An 18014-nucleotide genomic window follows, 5' to 3' on the forward strand; every position below is an offset into this window, starting at 1 on the left:
CCTCATTTTATGTTAGAGATGAATACATCAGCTAAGAACAGGGCAAAGCGAGAAACATCAAAGGTACAGAAAAGAAAATGTGAAATAAGTTGACCCTCAGAGTTCAAATGGTGTAAAGGGAGACACATTCTAGGAAAAATGTTTACAGTTCAAGTTTTGATGATTAAACACGATGACACTTTCTAGTATTAAGCTAAAACATCAAGCATTATTAGCATGATGGGTAAATTCTATTTTTGATAACAAAGCAATTCCTAACGCTTTCTTGCTAATATTAAAAAGTGATGGAAATAAGTCTGTAGTCATCTGTTTTCTAGAACATAAAAAATTTAAACAGCAAAAATACTTACCCTAAAAAAGTCAATGAAGCTAGATCACTTTTGATGTTGGTAACAAACACAACAGAGAAGAAAACATTATTATAGGGCAGACAGAATACAAGTTTGCATCTATCTGTTGTGATTATTGAAAATGTTTAACCAATAAAAAGAAAAAATATTCTCACCAGAATACATGGTGATGAGAATGTTACTGATACAAAAATGGAGATGTAAAGTGAAGTATACTGCAAATATTAAAATGTTCTGTAAAGGCTGTTTGCTATGACAGGTAGAGGAAAAAACTCCAAACACATTCTATTTTGGACTCAATATTTTATTTATTTGCATATATTTTTATTTTTCACACCTAGCAATATCTATTTATCATCCTTCTTGTGGGGAAAAACTTGACAAAGGCAATTAACTTGCATTATATCAGGTATAAATTTGAACTTTACACTGTGAATTCTGAAGACCATATTAGTAAGGTCAATCAACATAATGAAAATATAGCATATAACTGCACTGGTCTTTACGATTTTTCACAGAGGTGGGGAGGGGTGGAAAACAAGTTTTAGGTGTGAAGTAATTCCTTATCATTTTTTAAAGAGCCATGATAGAAAATTAGCATATATCTTTATACATAAGAAATATAAAGAAAGGTAAGAAATTATAAGCTAGAACACAAAACATCAGGGTTGTACATTATGTTATTATCAGTAACAGGCATAGTACAAGATCGTGGCAGCACTAAGATGTTAATAACATATCTGAAAGGGGAAAAGCATTTACAGAAGGCTTTCTTTCAGTTGTTTTCTAGGGTGTATCACCATCAGCTGGCTTCACTGTCAGGAAATCAAACTATTACTCTACTTTGAAATTAAAGCAAATTACACATGTCAGACCTAGATTTAAGGTTTTACTCAAATGATAAAGAAGATGGTTAAGACACAGGTTTAGCTATAAAAGGAAGTCTCTTTTGCTAATCTCTTCCATTACTAAACCAGTTTTTAAGAGAAAGACTTTCATGTACTCCTTATTAGTCATGATAATCAGGCTAAAAACAAAGAAGCAGTCAGTATTAATGTAAAGGAAAATATTAAACCTTTAAAAAGGTGACAAATACTTTATGTCTCATAAGTACATCATAATTTCTCAGTTACAAATGGATTACATATCAGTGATTACACATTTGTGGCCTGCTATTTAATAAACTAAGGGGCAATTTCATGATGGAATATCTCACTATTAACTGTCAAAGCAGTTAAGTCAGCTTCTAAAAGTGCTCAGGTTTAGAGTTGGAGAGGAGCTTAGATATCTGAGTTGGTTGGTATAATTTCAAGTTACAATAGTACCTAAAGAAAAAAAAAAAGTATTAACTCCCACACTTAGTCCATCATGCATATGTGCATAAGTGTGGGGAAGATCTCAGAGCTGAGATAGGCATTTAAATTTCACTCTAAAAAAATTACATAACATCACAGTAAAATCAACATTAGCAGAGACAACTGTGCAATATTTTTTTATTGGTTGAAAGTAAAAGATGTTTTCTGAAATGTTACAGTTAGCAGGTCAAGCCTTCAGAAATGAAGATACTAGCATCTACCAAGATATTAAATGAAATAGACCACAAGGTAAAACTTATGCAGAATAAGGCATGGATGTGTTCATAGGCAACAACTTTTATATTTGACACAATTCTTTGTTTTATAGTATTACTATATATTTATTACAGTATTTCTAAACACATTTTGAAAAAGGAAAGTAACAATCTCTAGTGTCTTGTAATTTAGACCCAGAGATACCAGAACAAATTAAAGTCACCAAATATTTGCCTTAAAAAAAATACTGTATTCATTCAACAGAAATAATCAAACATGGACACATGATTCAAATTTGAACTTAAAAGGATTAAATAATTGGGCTGTAAGGCAAAATTCTTTAAAGACATGATACACAACACTTCAAGGATTCTAGCTGGACAATGTAGTCTAGGATCGCTAAAATTTCAAAAATATGTCCCCTTCTACTCTTTAAAGAATAAAGTTTGACATTCATTTTCATAAACCAATACTGAATTTCAGACATCGGACATTTCGGCTAGACGAATATATTTTGAAAAGCTTACACATTACAAGTTCTGGGACAGTGAGCGTGGGAAAACAAAGCACAGGTCTTCCTCTGTGGGAGCTGAAATCAGATCTCCTCAGTTGGGCAGGTCCACATTGCGAAGGATGAGGGCCACTCGGTTTGGAATGTATACCTAAATCAACACAGTCGTGTCAGTGCATTTGAAAGAAACACTGGGCTTGATATCGTATCAAAAGCACGATGCAGTCCGCTATTGCGTAAATTTACAATTCTACTGGCTCTGAGGAGGCTCTATTCGACAGTTCTGGCATTAAGACGCCTTTAAAACGATCACCGCTAGAGGGCTCCATACGCTTTACAATACCGATGCTCCCCAGACACAAAGGACAGAAATAGCCTTGGCGGCTCTGGTTCCGAACTAGCAGGTGGGGAAGGCAGGCTGCCCTCCAGTTCACAACTGGAGGTAAATAAAAGTCACATACAAAAGACTGGTCAAGTCAGGACACTTATTATCGTTCTGGTTTGTGTTTCTCCTGTCATTTTAGGAACAAAACCTTAACAGTAATAGTATAAGGTTATCATATGTGTATTTTAGTCCGTGCCCCAATTTAAATCAGTCAAGAGGCTTGCCACTGATTGAAGGTGCAATCCACTTCTTTGCATGCCCTGCAGAGTCCTGATTCAGCTCCTTCTTGACTATGTGCAACTCCCCTCTCAGATATGCTTTCACTTATCCCTTCTCCCTTTACCAGCTCTGGCCACAGAGCCTTGCAGGTCCTTCCCTTCCTTCCTCGAGATCTTGGCCTCTGCCTGGTCCCCTGTTCAGAACACTCTTTCCTGGGCTAGTTCCCTATCTCTTCAGTTCAGTTCAGTTCAGTCGCGTCTGACTCTTTGCAACCCCATGAATCACAGCATGCCAGGCCTCCCTGTCTATCACCAACTCCCAGAGTTAACTCCGACTCACATCCATCGAGTCCGTGATGCCATCCAGCCGTCTCATCCTCGGCCGTCCCCTTTCTCCTCCTGCCCCCAATACCTCCCAGCATCAGAGTCTTTTCCAATGAGTCAACTCTTCACATGAGGTGGCCAAAGTACTGGAGTTTCAGCTTTAGCATCATTCTTTCCAAAGAAATCCCAGGGTTGATCTCCTTCAGAATGGACTGGTTGGATCTCCTTGCAGTCCAAGGGACTCTCAAGAGTCTTCTCTAACACCACAGTTCAGAAGCGTCAATTCATCGGTGCTCAGCTTTCTTCACAGTCCAACTCTCACATCCATACGTGACCACTGGAAAACCATAGCCTTGACTAGACGGACCTTTGTTGGCAAAGTAACATCTCTGCTTTTCAACATGCTATCTAGGTTGGTCATAACTTTTCTTCCAAGGAGTAAGCGTCTTTTAATTTCATGGCTGCAATCACTATCTGCAGTGATTCTGGAGCCCCCCAAAATAAAGTCTGACACTGTTTCCCCATCTATTTCCCATGAAGTGATGGGGCCAGATGCCATGATCTTTGTTTTCTGAATGTTGACCTTTAAGCCAACTTTTTCACTCTCCTCTTTCACTTTCATCAAGAGGCTTTTTAATTCCTCTTCACTTTCTGCCATAAGGGTGGTGTCATCTGCATATCTGAGGTTATTGATATTTCTCTTAGATCTTGAAAAATCCCAACTCCATGGAGAGGTGTTCTTTGACAGCTCTAGACCTGATGGTGTCTCTATTTCATTTTCTATCACAGCACCATTTTTCTATCTGAACATTTAACACAATTTGTAATTTTTTTTTTTCAAGTTTCTGATCAACCCTTCCCACTAGACTATTAGGTTTACCAGGGCAGAGGCCATATATCTTCATATTTCTAACTTTTAGTAGGTGCCAGTGGATAAAGCAGGTGCCAGTGATGACTAAATAAAAGAATGAATAAGGGAAGAAGTAATTGTGGGATCAATATGTGTATATTTCACAAGATATTCTTTAATATATTTGCATCTAAAATAGTTTTTATAAAACTGAGAAGTGATCTGAACTGCTTGATGCTTAACTGTGTGCTATTTTACACATAAGGGATTCATTACTATTAACAAAGCAGACAGTAAAAATAATAGTACATATTATTGTCATCATTGTGAGAGTATGTCCCCATTTCTGAATTTGTGAATAAAGCACAATTTTCAGTTACTTTAACTGAAAACTTGACCAATGGTTTAAAAGAAAAAAGAGAAAGGCTTTTATAGTTTAGAACTAGAATGAAAGATGAAAAAAAAAAACAAACCAGAGGTTTAGGGAAAAAAAATTTAAAAAACAGAACAGCTGATTTTCACTGACGGAGACCACTGTATGTCCAGTTTATCTCAAGTCAGCAAACGAACACAGTTTTCCCACAAGGTTGCTGTGATAAAGACATCTTACAGCTGTTCTTAAAAAATCAGATAGACCAATACAGTTAATTTTGAACATTAATGATTAAAGCAATTTTTAAATGATGAAATTTTGAAAAATTTATATTATAAATGCAATAACTAGAGAACGGTTTTTCTAATCTTGAATTAAAAGTAACAGTGACTTAGCACTGTCATTTGAGAAAAATGTCACACAAGCTAACAGTTTCCTGGATTATTCACTGTCTCAGACTGGTATGCAATCCAGTACTTAATTTCCAAAAGATAAATATTATGTCTTTCTGTTCATTAAGTGTGGGGAACTGTGTATTTCAATGCCATAATCAGTTTCCCTACAATTTACACATTGTTTTTAATGTCATATAGCTTTTAAACCACATCATGTTTTAATGGTTAATATCTCTTCCATTCAATATTTTCTCCTTGACAGCGATAGGTAAGTTGTTATAAGACTGGCTCAACAAAAGAAAGCCGGAGCTACCCATGAACAAAGGCAGGACTATACCCAGGGGTCCAGACAGATGAAGTGCAAACTATGTCCTATTTCCACAATGACGCTACAGTCTAAAGCAACACAGACCAAAGCCAAAGAGGAGAAATCAAAGAAATCAACAGTCAGGTTCAGTCAATTCCAAGTCTTCTCAAAACAGGCATGAATCAAGAGAGAGCAGTTCTGGGACTTCCCTGGCATTTCAGTGGTTAAGACTTGGTGCTTCCAATACATGCGGTGTAGGTTCGATCCCTGGTTGTGTAACTAAGATGCCACATGTCAGAGTCAAAAATTTTAAAAAAGAGAGAGATACCTGTTCTGCCTGACTCCTATCTGTTTAGTTTAGGGAATCATAGTAACTAGGTGTAAGTAATCAGTGGGACAGGGGGTCATAATCAGAATGGTTCTGAATTGTTCTATTCAGTTCAGTTCAGTTGCTCAGTCGTATTCAACCCTTGTTCTAGTAAGACCATTCTAAAACTGAAGACTGATCTAAATGTCTCAGAAGCATGGGAAACTGAAGAAAAGGATTTCAATTTTGTTTACCTTAAAAATAGTTCTAAGGTATCTTTGACCCTATATGCAGATAAAGAGATTCTGATTGGCCCAAGTCTCCTGAGAAAGAAGCGGTAAAGCATGTGTCAGGCCCAGGGCAAGGAGAGGCAGCCCCTGCTCAGTGTGGCACAGCGATGTATCAGGACGCTGCCTCAGTCTCGTTCTGGATATTACGCAGTTTCGGCATCTACCCTGATTTTATTACCTCATACTGATTTAATTAATGAAATATGAATAACTATAAGCTGATAGTTTAGAAGCAATCTTACTTTCTGTGATCTCTGGTATTTTAGCCAGCCCAAATTTAAGAGTAAAACAAACAGGGTGATGTAAGAACTTCAAGGTTTGCAATAAATGCACTGAATTTCCTCTTTTGGCATTTAATTGTTAAAAAAATGCTCTAAGAATTCTCTCTAAATGATGCTGGCCATTTTACGTAAGGACCTTTATGATGCCGATTCCAGTCACACTTCGAGGTCGCTTAATACTATCTGCTTAAAAACCATTGGTTGACAATTGTACAATATCATTAACAGGAATATTGTGTAATTATACTTTTTCACTGCAGTGTTAATTACCAGAATATGCTCATGTTGCTTCAGAGCCCTTGCAGTATAGGCAACATGAAAAAATTTCCCCAAGCAACAGATTTTTTTTTTAAACTATGGCTATTTATGAATTTTGGAGTTTTCTTCTTTATTAAGGTTCTGCATATATAAATCAATGTTCTTAGTAGTTAGGAAATGACTACCAATTATACTAAAAGACTTAAGATAATTAGAGCTAATTCTTATGATGAGACAATTACAGACATAAACAATTTGGGGCTCTATAATTTAGTGTTAAGTATTGGCTTCTGTAAATCTCAATTTACAATTTTAATTCTATAAATAGTTTGATTCCGATGGCAAAAGAAATATGAACGTATTTTAAGTAGATTTAAATATAACTGCTTATATTTAAATATGAATATCTCATATTTAAGTTTTATGTATACAGAAACCATTTAGTATACACAGCACAGATAGCATATGCTGATAAACATATTCACCATGCCCATTTACTCGTCACTAAGCCATGAACATTTGGAGCTAGGATCACATTAAGAACATATGAGACATGTAATGTAAAGTCATGAATTTTATTTTTTTCTAGCTGTCTTTGTACTCTGTTCTTCACAAGGAATCAGAATGCCACAGCGTAATCCAGTTCATTTATTAAGAGAGCCAAAATGCATGCCATCTACCCAGTTATTTTGACTACATAATGACTTAATCACTACACCAACTATTACTATGGATTAAAAAAAAAACCCAACAAAAACTGATCATACAATGATCTACTATATTATGCCATCTAAGCAAAATATTGGAGAAGGCAATGGCAGCCCACTCCAGTACTCTCGCCTGGAAAATCCCATGGATGAAGGAGCCTGGTAGGCTGCAGTCCATGGGGTCGCTACTAGTTGGACACGACTGAGCGACTTCACTTTCACTTTTCAGTTTCCTGCATTGGAGAAGGAAATGGCAACCCACTCCAGTGTTCTTGCCTGGAGAATCCCAGGGACAGGGGAGCCTGGTGGGCTGCCGTCTATGGGGTCGCATAGTCGGACACTACTGAAGCGACTTAGCAGCAGCAGCAGCAAGCAAAGTATTATGTTGTTCTTGGGTCAAAATTGATTTACAAATATTAATTACATGGTTTTTGAAAATAGGTTTTCAAAAATTTGGAAACAGCAAACAATAATTTTCAATAAAAATACTTAAAAGGCAAATTTTAAAATGTTCTTATAAATTGTATAATTTAGCAACTATATAAATCATAGTGAAAACAGCATTTCTTGAAAAGGGCATTAGATCTTAACAATCTACATATATGTTTATCACAAATTATTTTGAAGAATAAGGATGACATAAAATAATTTTAATTTTCACATATATCCTTTAATTTATAAAATATTTTCTAAGGAAAAAACATTATAATTCATTATTTTGCATTAGGCTTAAGAGAAAAGTGATCTAGTAAATATTTCTATGTAGAAATATGTATTTAGAAATATGAAAAAGAGAAAACTTTATGAATTCAAATTGATTTGTTTAAAACAAACTAAACATTTTCATAATTCTTGGTAGAGCAAAAAACATTTCTCAACTTAATTTATATTTTCAATGCCTACAACTGAGGGACAATAAAAAAGATACATATATGTCAAACACCCTATTTAAACTGAAAGTCTACCTTAGAATCACCAAATTTAGAATGGAAGTAAACAGATCTATTTCTTAAGATTAAGGAGATTTACTGGCAAAGTAATAGATGCTAAAACTATTGCTTTATTCACATTTCACCATTAAGACTACTTGAGTTATTGTAAAGCAATCTAATTTATTTCAGGTTCAATCATCTCTGTTCTTTCATTTGTGCTATGGAGTTTGAATTTATGGATCAGAAAAGAAAAAGAAAGCACCCCAGCCCCTCCTGGTTTACTGATGAAGTTACAGGTTAAATATAAGTTCCTATATCAGAAGCTAAAATGTAGAGAAATCATTATGCTAAAATGGAGTTTCCAAAAACTGCCAGTAAAGCAGAATGGAAAAGTTCTGCCTTATAGCTTCCTGGCATTTGTGAGATACTCCAACCTTAGCATATACATTTCAGCAGCAGTACACAGGCAGTTCTCCTCTGGTTTCACAGTTTTAACTGATGGAGCACATCAAGAAGATGCCGGGGTGGTACCTGCTGAAGCTGCAGCACGTATGGCTATTTTAAGATTCCTTTGAGTTCTGTTTGTTGCTATCTTTGAAAACATATTTGACACTTATTCAGCAGATCCTTTGGATTACTGAGCTTGCAAATTAAGCTTTGGCAAATACAGTGTGCTAGTTGTGATGGACAGAAATTTCCTGGAAAAGTTACATTTTTGTCTCCCCTTCCCTCTTTATTCTAGGTATGTGGGAGGCAGAAGGCGGGTCAAATGAGACCTAAAACCTGACTGGATCCCAGCACATTACTGATCAGTTCAATAAACAGTTCCATTATAATGAGGCATTCTTATACTGGATGTATATTTGAATGTTGAAAAGATAACTCAGGTAAGAAGGAATTTGTTTTATTGGATTCTCTGGTCTGCTAGGGCTCCCTTATTTTATAAAAAATTATTACACTGCATTAATATAAATTATTCAAAAGTCACAGTACCATAATGAATACTATGACTATTTTACGTACCCACATCTTGCTTAAGAAATCATCCCTAACCACCAACCTTTTTTAAAAAAATTGTAGTGCAGTTAATTTACCGGCTGCCTTATTTTTTACCTTAAAACCCATGATCATTTCATTTGGAATCTAAAGACTTATTTAGAATGAGTTATTCCTAAAGCACCTGTAGTCATCAAAAACAAGATGCTGCTGCTGGGAAGACAGAACCAATATTTACCTCCTGACCCAGTGGGATCAGAATTCTATTACAGGTAGTAGTTAAGTTCTGCTCTATTTCTCAAATGCTTGCACGGCTGTATCTCTCTACCTGTTATGGAGACTTATGTGACATTCTCCATTCCATCAGCTCATTTAGAACTGCACAGTCCATATTTGCAAGATCAATTTAATTAGTGCTTGAAAAGTAATCTCCTGTCTGTGGCTGCCACTGGTTACTTGGCTTGTTTTAATTATGACAGAATATCTTTGCCCTCAAAAAATCAAAAGGATGTCAAGATATTTTCTGCCCAGCCTCAAAGATTGCAAGCCCTCGCCTAAGATGATAATTTCTCCAAAGTTGGGAGAATGTCCTCAAAGCATCTAGTGTCTTGGCACGCTTAGAATACCTAAATAAATATTGAACAGCCATGACAATAATAATTTTTAAATATATGTACAGCAGCATTTTGCAGTTTCCGCAAAACTTGGCTGTGTTAATGAATTTATACCTAAGAATCTCTTGCTGTAGGCAGGATGCTATTATTAATCCTCACTATACAGACAGGCAAACTCAGGCACAAAAAGGTCAAATTACTCAAGTTCTCATAGCTGGTATCCATAAATGGCAGACTGGTGACTTAACCCCAAATCCCCTGCCATGACATTTTGTGATCTTTTCCCTGTATTACCAGGCTTCCTTCACCAACATAAACCTCTTTGGCTACTTGAACGTTTAGGAAAGTTAGCTATGTAACATATTTGCTGGCTGAAATTTCAAATTCCTTTCAGTCTACATTAATGGTTCAAGTTCGGCTTTATCACAATTGGGTGTTGCTTCTCCATGACCCCTCTTTATGAGCTCGGTCACCTTCCCTAACCCCGCAGGGGTGTCTAACTCTTCAGTTATTTCAGAGCTTTAAGATCATTTTCTCATTCATTTCAGAAACTATTTTTATCAGTCTTATTTTACATGTCAAAACTGAATGTTCTGACAACCACAGCAAGCATTCTGTGAAGAAAGAAACTGCTAGCACCTGTGAGCCCTCCCTCTTGAAAATACATATGAATTTGTATTTCCATCTAAAGCCAAATCAACATCATCATCAATACTACCACCCTACACATACACTGAGGATAACACCTAGGTCTCCGAAGGCTACTGGCTTTGCTCAGAGCTGATAATCAACAATTTAATCGTATTCATCTCTGTTCTTTTATTTTATGCTGCTGTCTTTGACATATATAATAGCAGTTTACAAAGTAAGGTGCTGTCACCATCCTTGGAGGTGGGAATATAGTAGCAAAAGCGGGGAGCAAGGGCTATCATACAGATTCTCATGTTTGATATTCATCTAATTTTTTTTTAAATGAGAGAATTAAACAGCAATGATAAAACTGTACATTATGGGATACACCTTGGCCTTACATACATGAAACAAATCTTAATCTAAGTCCTCTCCTTGTGAAACAAGCAAACAAAAAACTGCAGCGCTGAGACAGACAGGTAGAAGAAGAGGGATGAGAAAGAGAGACAGAGATACTTGCCTAGTCACGAAAAGCAAAACATATATAATGCAGATGTGGACTTGGCCATAAATGAAGAATTTCTCCACCTACGCAGAACCTACATTACAATTTTTTTATTGAAATATAGTTTCAGGTGTATGGCATGATTCGGATTTTTTTATACATTATACTCTATTCGTAGTTATTATAAAATATTGGCTCTATTTTCTGTGCTGTACAATACATCTGTGCAGCTTATTTACTTCATAAATAGGACTTTGTACTTCTTAATCCCTAACTCTCTCCTGTTGCTACCCCTTCCTTATCCCCACTGGTAACTACTAGTTTATTCTTTATATCTGTGACTCTATTTCTGTTTTGTTATATTCACTTGTTTATTTTTTAGATTCCACATATAAGCGATCACAAATAGTATCTATCTTTCTCTGACTTCTTTCATTAAGCATAATACCCTCCAGATCCAACCATATTGTTGTAAATGGCAAAATTTTAGTCTACATTTTAAAAAGAAATTCAATTTAGTAGTATCCTGTCACTGTGTCAACCTCACAAAGTAAAGTTTAGTTAAGATAAAACAACACTCTCCTCAGTAATACAAAGAAACCAGAGAATTTTATAACTAGAATGAATTCAGTCTTTAATGACTACATGAAAGAAAAAAAAGGTATATACAGATTCTTTTAAGATGTTTAAAATGAAACTTTATTTGATAGTCCATAACACAGAAAGCTGCAAGAACAGAAGAAAAGTAAATTGTTGTAGAAAAGTTAGAAATATAATAGAAGGAAAGCTAAAACCTGCCTTCCTCTTATGTCTTGAGAAATATTTTTTAATCCTATTAATATTCAAGTTTCCCCAACTGTCTGCTAAATATCCTTTATTATTTGTTTTTAATAAATAATAAAGTGAGTGAGTCCAGCACCACACATTGCATCTGCTTTCTTAGTGCGATCACTACCCCTTCCCTACTCCCTGCCTTGTTTCCATGTTGCTTACTTGCTGAAGAGTTGTCTTCTTGGACAAAAAGACTTTGAAAATACAGAATAAATTTAAATGAAATGAAAATACCTTAAAATCTTACTTACCAAAAGAGAACAGGGACAGTTATTATGTTCAAAAGGTTCCGAGAAGAATTCGGTATTGTGGTCCAGTCTCTTGTGTCCTCCGTATTCTGCTGCATCTGAATCGAGCACAATTTTGTACGTACAGCTCTTAAGGAATTACAACAGTTCAGGAGTTGAATGAGACATTATATAATATGTCTGAGACAGGATTTAGTCGCGAGTATTCTGAACACTGTTAAATGATGATTTGTGCTATGTTCTCATTTCTTCTCTACTATTTCAGTTTCTCACGTTTGAAATGGGCTTTGTAGGCTCTATAGTCCACACGCCCAAGGGACCTTTGTTAGCCTTTTATCACAGCCTGGCACATGATCATCCATACCTATTAGTGAAGAATCTACTTTCTTCTTTCTGCAACCAACCAATTCCATTTTTTAGAAATTCTTCTCCATATTGAGCAGAATTTTGATTTTGTGAAAACTTTTTCCACCCAGAAAAGCCATTAAGAATAACTTCAAAATACAGTAACTTTCAAATATTTAATAATAGCTATGCTATCTCCATTGGTCCTCTACATATATTACTAAATACTTATTAAATAGAATCCGACAACCTTCGATCATTTCTCATTTGATATGGCTGTTTCTCTTTTCCCATCTCTGAATCCATTCTAGTTTGCTAGATCCTGGTTGACAAAGTGAGGAAGACAGAAGTGAACTAAGGGTGCACACGTGTTCTGAAGACCGAGCACCCTTGGTTACAGACACATGCTTCTATTAATGCACAAGCTCATATAAACATACTATCCATTATGCCACAGGATTCATGTTGTAATCATGTGATCTGCTACAATTTAACACCTGATTTTTCACAATGAACTATTTGTATGGTAAGGTGAAGTCTCTCAGTCGTGTCCAACTCTTTGCAACCCCGTGGACTGTAACCTATTAGGCTTCTCAGTCCATGGGATTCTCCAGGCAAGAATACTGGAGTGGATTGCCATTTCCTTCTCCAGGGGATCTTCCCGACCCAGGGATCGAACCCGGGTCTCCACATTGGAGGCAGATGCTATGGTAGTAATATTGTATTTATTTAACTTATATGTGCTTATTTAACTTATATGCAGAGTACATCATAAGAAACGCTGGACTGCAAGAAACACAAGCTGGAATCAAGATTGCCGGGAGAAATATCAATAACCTCAGATATGCAGATGACACCACCCTTATGGCACAAAGTGAAGCAGAACTAAAGAGCCTCTTGATGAAAGTGAAAGAGGAGAGTGAAAAAATTGGCTTAAAGGTCAACATTCAGAAAACAAAGATCATGGTATCTGGTCCCACCACTTCATGGCAAATGGAGAAACAGTGGAAACAGTGGAAACAGTGGAAACAGTGGCTGATTTTATTTTGGGGGGGCTCTAAAATCACTGCAGATGGTGATTGTAGCCATGAAATTAAAACACGCTTGCTCCTTGGAAGAAAAGTTATGACCAACATAGACAGAATATTAAAAAGCAGACATATTACTTTGCCAACAAAGGTCCATCTAGTCAAGGCTATGGTTTTTCCAGTGGTCTTGTATGGATGTGAGAGTTGAACTATAAAGAAAGCTGAGTGCTGCTTTGAAGAATTGATACTTCTGAACTGTGGTGTTGGAGAAGACTCTTGAGAGTCTCGAACTGCAAGGAGATTCAACCAATCTATCCTAAAGGAAATCAGTTCTGAATGTTCATTGGAAGGACTGATGCTGAAGCTGAAATGCCAATACTTTGGCCACCTGATGCGAAGAGCTGACTCATTTGAAAAGACCCTGATGCTGGGAAAGATTGAAGGTGGGAGGAGAAGGGGACGGCAGAGGATGAGATAGTTGGATGGCATCACCGACTCAATGGACATGAGTTTGAGTAGACTCTGGGAGTTGGTGATGGACAGGGAAGTCTGGCGCACTGCAGTCTATGGGGTCACAAAAAGTCAGACACGACTGAGCAACTGAACTGAGCTGACTGAGTTGACAGAGTATTGTATTTATAACAAAAGAATAGCTATGGTTACTATGTTCAAATATATACTCAGAATGCCTAGAAATACTTGGTTAAAAAATATACAAGTAAATATACATGGATACTTGGAAATTTAAGTTTCTTCTAGCTTAAGGAGGGAGACAGATGGGTGCCTAGGTGCTTTGCATTTTCCTGGTATTTAATCTCAGAAATGTTTGTATATTTTTATTACAGCAAAAGCTGTCACATTTAAAGTACATGGGGATAAGAAGCTATGACTATCATTTTCATTCCTAGACCTTTAAGAGATGCAGATAGTTGCACCATAGGAATTTTGCTGGGAGTGGTGACTCCATTTCAGTCAATCCAGGTCAGTCTACTCTAATGCAAATCTAACAATCAGCATGTTAATGAGTTTAAAGCAGAAGGAGAGGGACAAAGACTGAATTCAAACGATGACTACAGGGCACAAGCATATTCTAAACATACTCACATGATTTGAGCATGTGATTTCTTTACTGGAGAAATATGGACAGGATAGCGAGAACAAATCGTTAGAGACATGGTAAATAAATGAAGCCCTGTGGTATGAAAGGAACTACTAAAAGAGAAGCTTAGCTTTTGTTCTTCATCCTGGTGCATGAAATACTTGCACGAATCTTCAAAAAGCATTAAACAAAAACAAAAAGAGTACAATACAGTTTACAGAATAAAGACCTAGAATTCATTCTGAAACACCTTCAGAAATACATCCATTCAGAAATACTTACTCAATTATTAAGTTATTGGTTAACAATACAGATTATTAGTAGTGACTGAAGAAAGGAAATATATCATGAAAAGCACTGATTCCCAATCTGTGGGTGGATGGTCACTGGCCATTGTGTTATCATAAGAGTCTCACAGAATAAGTAATCACCTTATTATAAGGGACTGGGATTCTATATATACCGGTGTGAAGACTAAATTATGTGTTCTTATACCCGTTTGCTACTATATTTCAAAGAATGTGCACTTTTTTGATTAATATGACATAGAGGCTTTTCAAAAGTCACAGAATTTATAGTAAGTGTTTTGCCTATATATTTTCTCAATGAAGGATACTGAAAGAGCAATTGTTATATAAGGATCAATAGATTTTTGACATTGAAAGGGATCATCACACTGAAAATGGTAAGAATCTACTCAATGTATATAATTTATAGCTATAAAGGAAAAGCCATAAAGTTTCAAAACATCAGTTTAGACCTATTTCTCTGATCTATAATTTAAAGAAAAAAAATTCTGCCGTGGCTACTTTTGGAATGTCTATATTACCCAGCGACTACAATAACTTCCTTTAGAAAACACAACTCTTAATTCCAGAAATTCCAACAATTTAAAACACTAGATTAAAAGTAATGATTGTGACAGAGCTTTATAATTGTAAATTACTATATTACTTAAGAATCAGGAAACCCCATCTTTTAGGAACACTGCTTAGAATAAACGTTTCTAAAAGGGTTATCTGGGCAACTGGATTTTTGTTTTTCTCTTTTCTCATTCGGGCATTCCCTCACTCCCTCTTTCTCATGTGCACACGGGCACACACACAGATGACACACATGACGTGGGACCCACATAGCATCAACACCCCTGCAGAGCCCTGCCCTGTCTGCCACTAAAGAATATCCCTCTGAAAATATAACTCAGAACTAGTTTACCCTTATGTCTTCTTCAGAGGGTTTCCAATTCCACAGTAGATAAATGTTGCAGGACATCTCAGCACCTCCACGTCTCTTGTATTCACAGCTGCCTCACTACACCTAGCAGACTGCCTTCTCATTATAGCTTCTCAGTACATCTCTGAAACTGATATTCAGGATGACAATTCTGATTCATGAAGAAAGGCCAAATTACATGTCTTATATTTTATATTAGAGGAACGTAGAAGAAATTATTTTTCCCATTCACTTAATAAATACACACAATGTAGGAGGCTCTGTGCAAGATATTTAAAAAAATGACTAAGATGTTTTAGTTTATGTGCAACGCATAGCCTGTTAAGGGGAGATTAGAGACACATATGAATGTCCACAAATAAAGCAGAAGGCAATATTCAGTGAGAGGCACAGCCAAGGAGAGAAGGTAGGATTGACAGTTCATAAACAAAAGGCTTTGAAGGCTGCCTAGACTGTTCAGATTTATTTTATAATTAAGTGTGAATATGTTGAAGCTTTGAGAGAAAGGTTATGCTAATCAAAAACAAACAACCAAAATTAACCTGAAGGTGGAGGGTAGAATAGAATGAACAAGGGAAAGACTAAGTCAGAAAAACCAGCCAGGAATCTAACAGTGGTGGTTAAACCTGGATAGTACAAATGGAGAGACTCACGTAAACCAATGAGGTTTTTTTTTTTTTTTTTTTTTTGTATGTATGTACAACTGATGGTACTCAAACGGGAAACTGATGCCCAATCTGAGGAAACACTTAGAAGGGGAAGAGTTATGCCCAAAGACACACAGTAAGTTTCGTGGCAGAGCTGGGATGTAGACACAGGTCAAACGTAGACTTAATTACCCTACTCTCCACAAGTGGATGCCTGTTTTATGCCAAGAATCAGGCAGAGTGTTTTTGCTGGCAGTTTCTTTAATTCTAATTTTGAGATTCTAAGCATAAAGAGGCTGGAATGAACATGGCATGAAGAATAAAAATAAGAAAAATAGGTAAAGTGATATCCTAGTGTTTAATTAAGTTTAAAAGATTGGTGCTAAAGGACTAATTCTTAATGTTACTTAAGGAGTCTGAATATCAGAGGTTTGTTGCATTTGTTGTAGATCAATTTCTTTGCCAGTTGGTTCATCTGATCTGTTGTTTGGGGTATACAAAATGTACTTTGCTCAACTGGGGAAAATAGAGCAGGGAAAGAATGATACAGATTTTATGGAGATTTTTTAAAAGGAGATCAAATAGATCCCTATTCATTTGGATATCATTTTAAATATTTTGATTTCTTCTTATTTTAAATTCAAGAGCTTCCTAAGTATTTGCTATGTCTATCAACAGGTTGAAGTCGATATGAAGTTTTAAGCATTATTTTATAATCTATGTCCTTAAATTTGAACCAAGGAAGAGCCATGTTCTGAAGACCTGTACTAATAAGATTAAAGAACAGTGAAGGCATGAAGACTCTTAAATTCAATGGCTCTTCAAATACTTCAAAAGCTGCTGTGTTTGCTCAGCCACTTGATAAAGTGTCTGTTCAAAGTATAAGGATTTTGATGTAAGAAGTACTATCATTTATACCATTCTGCACTAAACTCACTTCACTCCTGCTGATGAAACTAGGGAAATTTATTGTAAGGTACAAACCCTGAGGTTTCAGACTGAGTGACAATAAAAGGGGTTCTCTAGTGAGTAGACGACCATAAAGATGGCAAAGCTGGTACGTTACCATGTATCTTTAAATCTAAGACACCATCGATTTTAAGATGAATTATTTTATACGACTGCACTAAAAAGTAAAATATCACTACCATGCCAATCACTGTAAGACATATCCCAGTTGACATGTTAAAAAATGTACACTTAGAACATATGAATTTGGTATGCTATTTTCAGATATGACTCTTTAATCAACCCACAGTATTATGATTACAATAACTTTTGGGAGCTAAGTGATCCTAGCAGAGAGAATGTATTATCAAAGGCAGAAAACATTAGGTATAAAATTCTAAGGAACTGTAAACAAACATCTGGTAATCTAAGAACAGGTGGTAGAAAATAAAAATAATTTCATGTTTTTAACAGTCTAAAGATAACTAGCCAGCACAAGACTTGCCTCAGTGTTCTAACATAATGTTCCTCCTTTTATGCTTCATAAACTGAATTTAATTTATTGCCAACCACAAGTCACACATCTTGTATAGCATTTTGGCTGTATAGCATCTCAAATAGATCTGCCCCTCTATTTCATAAGTATACTTAAATTATACCTCATTTATTGTCCTGAACCATAGACCAGGTCATAAATGACAACCTTTAGTTTGCTCTCTCTGGTCTCTTTCCAAATACAGAAGTAGCAAAACCTGGTGATGTGCTGCTGTGTATTTTATGGATGTATATGTGTGTTAGAGCGAGGCAGGTGCATGTGTGTGTCTGATTTAG

At 36.0% G+C, this 18014-nt stretch overlaps 1 protein-coding gene across 1 annotated transcript in view; it reads right to left on the reverse strand.

The window, feature by feature from the left end:
• Positions 1-638: 638 nt before the first annotated feature.
• Positions 639-18014, reverse strand: part of GBE1 (1,4-alpha-glucan branching enzyme 1) — a 307124-nt gene continuing 289748 nt past the window's right edge. The window contains exons 15-16 of the mRNA XM_004002835.5: positions 11887-12004; positions 639-2583 (exon numbers count right to left, since the gene is read on the reverse strand). Of these exons, the coding sequence (XP_004002884.2) occupies positions 2527-2583; positions 11887-12004 (175 nt within the window). The 3' untranslated portion in view covers positions 639-2526. The remainder of the gene's footprint in view (positions 2584-11886; positions 12005-18014) is intronic.

This window comes from Ovis aries, chromosome 1, assembly GCF_016772045.2.
Source record: "Ovis aries strain OAR_USU_Benz2616 breed Rambouillet chromosome 1, ARS-UI_Ramb_v3.0, whole genome shotgun sequence".
In the NCBI taxonomy this organism is placed as follows: domain Eukaryota; kingdom Metazoa; phylum Chordata; class Mammalia; order Artiodactyla; family Bovidae; genus Ovis; species Ovis aries.